The 6,144-nt window shown below is 37.3% G+C and overlaps 1 protein-coding gene across 1 annotated transcript; it reads left to right on the top strand.

Moving 5' to 3' along the window:
- The first annotated feature begins 265 nt into the window (after positions 1-265).
- On the top strand, positions 266-3,309 carry LOC146542224 (protein FAM240B-like). Its single transcript, XM_085213738.1, has 2 exons — positions 266-411; positions 3,065-3,309. Exons 1-2 carry the CDS (start codon positions 266-268, stop codon positions 3,195-3,197), a joined length of 279 nt encoding a protein of 92 aa, XP_085069864.1. The 3' UTR covers positions 3,198-3,309.
- The last annotated feature ends 2,835 nt before the right edge of the window (positions 3,310-6,144 follow it).

Below are 6,144 nucleotides of genomic sequence, written 5' to 3'. Positions count from 1 at the left end.
GCGGTATTTCAGAGAAACTCTGCTATGCATAGTCATTACTCCATACCAAAAATATAGGTATAGCATTTAATGTCAGCACAGGCATGTTTCAGTGCCAGATATTTATCTTCAAAGTAGAGTAAGCATTAGTTTCCTTTTTTCTTTGGGTAAAATAGTTTATTTTAATGGCACTTCATGGGAAAGAAATCGCAAGGGGCTAAGCAACATACTGTCTTCCTCAAGTTAATCTACTGACTTCTCTGACCTCCAAATTGCCTTTCAGAAAATGAGCAAGTGTACCAACATTGAACACCGCAAGATGCACGCCAATGAAGCAGTAGAGTTGAAGAACTTCTGGGAAAAAGCCATCCAAGAGCAAACAAGGCAAAGAGAAAGTGAGGAGTCTAGGTTAAGCAAAAGTGCTCTCAACAAGTAAGTGGTGTATTTTCTTTTGTCCAAGAGATCAGGTCTGTCATCACATGCTTTAAAATAAGATAACCCCTATTGTACTACTTTATTCATAGCACAGATAGTGTTCTGGGCCCTTGGCACTTTTCCTCTCACAGCTGCTTGTCTCAAATTTCCATGGCTCTTCTGCATGGAAACTCAGATAACCCTCACCTTTGAATCTCATGAACATTCTTCAAAGGCCTAGGAGCATGACCAAATAAAAATAAAATACTTTGGCACAAGGTCTTGTGACAGATAGAAAGTATCAGAAATTTTACTAATGCAGCTACAGCAAATAAATAAAACAACATTGAATTAAAGGAATAACAAAACACCCATTTAATGAATAGTATAAACAAATCCATAGCATCTTTATCATGTTAATAATGTTTTACATCATATAAAGCACAAGGTTAGAAATGTTGCAATAATGTTTACTTATCTGATGAAACATATTTCAGATCATTCCTAGTGTACAAAAGAAAATAAATCAGTAAGTAGACAAATAAAGTTATTCAATTATTTTTATTATTTTTTATTTTGCCAAAACTGCATAAAACAGCATTCACTACCTACTGTAATATAAATACTTCAGTCAACAATGGTAGATGCCCTCAAATACTTGATACTGCTGCACCTTAGAAGTTTGAATCAACAACTCCAACAAATTAAATTAATCCCTTAGCAGTCAGTGCAACAAGATGGGAAGGTCATATCTCTCTTGTGCTTTTCTGGTGGACTTTCTTCTTGGAAAGGTTTTCCTCGTAAAGTTTCCTAAGGACTGGTATATCCATATAAATTAACTTGATTCCACCAAATTGGAATGTATAAGTAAAGTGCTGTGTCTTTAAAAAAAATATCAACATACTCCGATCTTGACAGCTAAGAAGGAAGTACTTGTCATCTTAAAGGTAAGGAAATCAGTATCTATGTAGGCTGCATGTCCAGCAGCATCAGAGGTTGGTAGTGCAGACTCGCTATTATAATAATACACTTCACCAGTTGTTAATGGGTGTGGAACAGTCTCCCTCCGGCAGCTGTCACAGTTGCAAGGTGTCAGAGTCCAAGGAGTATGCAGACAACACTGTCAGACATTTGGGTTGATCCTGTGTGGAGACAAGAGTTGGACTCAATGACCCTTGGATCCCTTTCAAATTTGGATATTTTGTGTATCTATGATAGTATGACATTCCAGCTAGCCAGTAAATTTCTCAAACCAAGATCATTCAGTTTTTGAAGAGAAGAGCCAGGAAAGTGTTTGGCTGTAAAGTTTTGTCTTCTAGCTTCATTAAAACTAATGAAAAATGTATCACAAGGCAATTGCAGTTATGTGCGTTAATAATATATTTAATTTTCAGAGTTAAAATGTGAAAAGCTTTTTCAAAATTTTGTCTGAATAAGGAAAAAAAAAAATGTAGCAAAAGAGTTTTGAATGGGTCTTAATTACTACAGGTCACAACTGAAATAGACCCAAGCAAGCTCCTTCAATGTCACTCAACAAACATCCAAGTTGATCACAGAATGTTCCCTTTTTTTTAAAAAAAAGGACATTCAGGAGATAATAGATACTGTCATTACAAAATGTGCAGGTTCACTACCTCATATAAGTGGCACCTGGAAAAATTAAACTGCTCTAAGTACAGCCAGGCACTCCCTCTGGGACTCCTAGATCACTAGTTAACAAGGAACAGCAACACTTTGAATGGCAAATATTTACTAAACAATTGAGGATTTTTGAGGCTTAACTATACTAACGAGAGAACAGCAAAGTCAAGAGGGGGCAGACCAAGTGAGAGAAGTTTAGGACACATTCTGCAGTCAAACTCAGGAGCCAAATGAACATAAGCATCCGTTTGAAACTGCTACTGCTAAGTTATTCTCAGATGAAATTATTAGCTGCTGTTCTTTTTACTACATTAAATGTAAAATAAAAGCCCACGTATTACATGACACTACCATATGACATCTAATCCTATAGCATTGCTGTATCAGGTGCTTTTCCTTTGGAAAATTACCCAAGCAACAATATCTTGTACTTGTCCCTAGTCATCTTCTCTTCTGCCTGTACTAATACTCTTGCATGTGGCTCCTCTTTCATGAAATACTTACAAGATCTAAAGACATTTTGGATCCCAAATGACTACGTCCTCACCATCTTTTTTTATTGTTATCATTTAAAGTATTTAAAAAAAAAAAAAAAAAAAAAAAAAAAAAAAAAAAGATGTGTAAGGTCCTGCTTGCTTTTCTCCAAAGCATTTTAGAGTAAAGTTGTGGAGAATATATTAACTGTAATTTCACTTTCCACCTTGAATGACCTTTCCACAAAGGCAGTGAGCTTCTCAGTAACTTTGAGAATACCCCAGAAATAAAAACAGATCTCTTCACAGTGACAGTTTCAGCAGTTGTTTGACTCATTAGGAATCTAGCAATGTCACCCACTGATACCATCAGCACTATCCTTTTCTCCCCTGCATTCCCTGTCTAGCAAGCTGGAGAGATGTGTAGATGGTAAACAAATACAGGACAAGTGCTGTGGTGATGAAAGAGAGGAAAGCTTCAATCCTACTGAAAAGCCCTGGATGTATTTGAAGGATTTTGGCTCTGTACTTGCTAAGTATTTGTTCTCCCTTTGCAGGCTTCGCCATGAGTGGACTCAGAGGCTGGAAGGCAGGGTAAAGCTAGTCCAGGCACAATTAAAAAAGCGGAAGGAACAGATGGCACTGTTGTCCATAGAAGCTCATCACTTGCCAGATAAAACTGTAGCTTAAACTTACTATGAAAATACAGAAAGCAATGGACTTGATGCTGACCTCCCTCACACTCTATGAAGAAGTTACACTGCAGAACAAACAAGCAAGAAGTCAGATTCTTGCCCTTTTCCAGACCAGCTACTAGAGCTACCAGTAAAGCTCCACTGAAATTCACTGCAAGAATTAGGCCACAATATAGACAGTCTCTTGAAAATGCAGATGGAGAGGTCAGAAATAGGCATCTATAATTCTGAATGATGTATTATTACTCTGATGTAGCAGACCTCTTATGTAACAGCATTTTCAAATGACAGTAACATTTCTCAGAAAGAGAATCTTTTGGTTAATAGGCATAATACATTCAGATGTCTGTGTGTGAAATTGCATGTTTCCATTTACAGTGCTCTCAGACTCTGACTTCATGCAGACATAAGCCATGCTGCCCATCTTGATAAGCTATGGTGAAGAGGGTTGAGAATTACTCTGAAGAGCTGGACAGAAAAAATTTATTTTCTAGTGGAATCAAAAGAAAAAAGAAGAAAAGGATTTTTTGGTCAGGATAAGTTCCAGATCCAAATGATTAAATGAACAGAGGGAAAGATTTTTCCTTTATTCTTTGCTTACTGGAAGCTGGAGGGAAAGCAGAATCACTCTTTTCATGCAACCTAACCCAAAAAGTAATTGTTTCTTTCAGTGTTTTTCTTAGAAAAGCAATGCTGAACCGTAATAAACATGTATCTGCTTTTGCCTTTGCAGTCTCAGCTCATTCTCTATGTTCATTTATTTCCCACAAACTAAAAAATTCTTTTGCTGTGACCCAAGCCTAAGCATTATCTTTGGTGAAGAAAACCAGGCAGAACTTGAACCTGCTTCTATGTACATCAAACACACAACACTTCATTGCTTTATAGCAGCAATACTCCATTGCTTGCTGGTGGCCACTAAAGGACATAGATAAGGTCTACTGAAACATATACATATAAATGTATCATAAAACCAGATCAACTTCATTTACCAACCTAACCACTGCCTCACAGCGCTGTGATGCCACTTGCAACATTGAAGCTCATCTCCACATTATACCAGAGTGACAGAAGATGATCTGTGCAAGGCGGGTCCAAACAGTTTTAGTTGTTCTTCTCCATTTAAAATCAGATTTTTTAACTGTTAGGAACACTTTTATGACAACATACCCTATTGTGTATGAAATGATCAATAATTTTGAACAAGGCATAAGAAAGAGAGCATATCAGTAGATGAAGATCCGGACAGTAGCTCTCTCTCTTAGTTCCTTTTCCATCCACATCTCTGAGGGATTGAAGGAGGTGTGAAATCACTCCCACTGCAAACCTGTGGCACACCATGACAACACACCAGACAACTGTCATGAGCATTGTTTATCTCAGCACATGCAAGTAAACTATTTCAGTTGTGGGTGTGCTTCTGATGCTTCCACTGCAAGGCAGAGTGTGATAAGTGGGAAAGATGAAATTCTACTCACATTTGCCAAGAAACAGTTCTTTGTGTGTTCTTCAAGTGCATCCGCATTCGTCATGCTTAACAGTTCTCAGACATATTTTACACAACAGCGGAGTCCTGGCATCTCTATGATACTGAATATCTGATGCTTTCTCTTCCCCAAAACAAATGATATTCATCCATTGTCACTGCTACTGCACAGACTGAGAAAATAATTGAGTACTAGAAACAATAAAGTGCAGTAGCTGGTTGTAGCCAGATACATTATTCACAACTTGGAAAGCTGAACGCAGATGGTAAGGTGAATGGCAGTATTTTGTCCTTTTGCTTCAGTTACTGACTGTGAAAATTCATTCCTGAACTTAGGCATTTCAGGTATGCCTGAAAATGTGAAACCTTGTCTTGCTTATAAAAGCAAGCAAACAAAATAATCAGTTCCATTTGAATCATCACACGAAATAGAACACTTATCTCACTCATGAACACAGCTTTCTTTGATAAAATAGGATATCCAGTGAGCATAAAATCTGGAGAAAGCAGGACCCTTTAGCTGAAAGCAATTTTCCTTCCTGGCCCCCAGTTCCTCCTCCTTCCTAATGAGGAAAAAAAAAAAAAAAAAAAAGAGAGAGAGAGAGAGAGAGAGAGAGAGAAATGAAAATTCACATTACATTAGATATATTAAGAAAACTGGACTAGCTATTTGAGAGGAAAAACTAATTATCAAGATATTTTTTCACTGAGGTGTATTAATTCACCTAATAGAAACAGAATTGGAAGTGAGTGTCAATCTGCATAATCACTTCCACCATCAACCCACACCAGCAAGGCACTGCTGGATCCAGTCCAGCACTTATACAAGCCAGTATGGAACAACTAAAATTGCACAGTATTTGTCAGAGGATAATGTTTTTTTGATCATGAGACTTAAATCATATGACTGATGATGCAATAGGTGTGGATCACACCAATGAATAAAATGCCCCAGAGATGAAGTACTGATGCCAGCTGTAGAACACCAGGTTGTATGCCCAGATTTACATGAATGGCAGATTATGAGTACATACTGCACTGGTTCGCAAGCTTACTAGTAAGTGCCGTGTCTGATCCAGGAACCAGAGGCTAATAGTCAATAGCTGACAAGGAGCGCTTTTGTAAATTGCCTCTGAACTATGACAAGTCTGCCTTGCTCAAATTCAGTCAAGTTGAAAAGGTGAATTGAAACTAAATTCAGCTACTCTCATTACATTTGAAAACTACTCAGAAGAACTCACATAATCAGTCAAAAACGTGCAAAAGAAACAGCACCTCAACCCTTGTCAACTGCTAACTCTAATTAGTACTCAAATTCAGAGCCTTTCTAAAACAGACGTAGGTCTTTTTTCTTTTTTTTTCTTTTTTTTTTTTTCATTTACCTTATATAGCTTGGATTACAGAACAGATACAAGGCATGCAAATTACATTTATTCCAAAGAAAACTAAACTAGAC

Source organism: Meleagris gallopavo, chromosome Z (genome assembly GCF_905368555.1).
Source record: "Meleagris gallopavo chromosome Z, MGAL_WU_HG_1.1, whole genome shotgun sequence".
NCBI lineage: Eukaryota > Metazoa > Chordata > Aves > Galliformes > Phasianidae > Meleagris > Meleagris gallopavo.
Note: the sequence above shows the minus strand (reverse complement) of the source record. Positions and strands in the feature narration are given on the sequence as shown.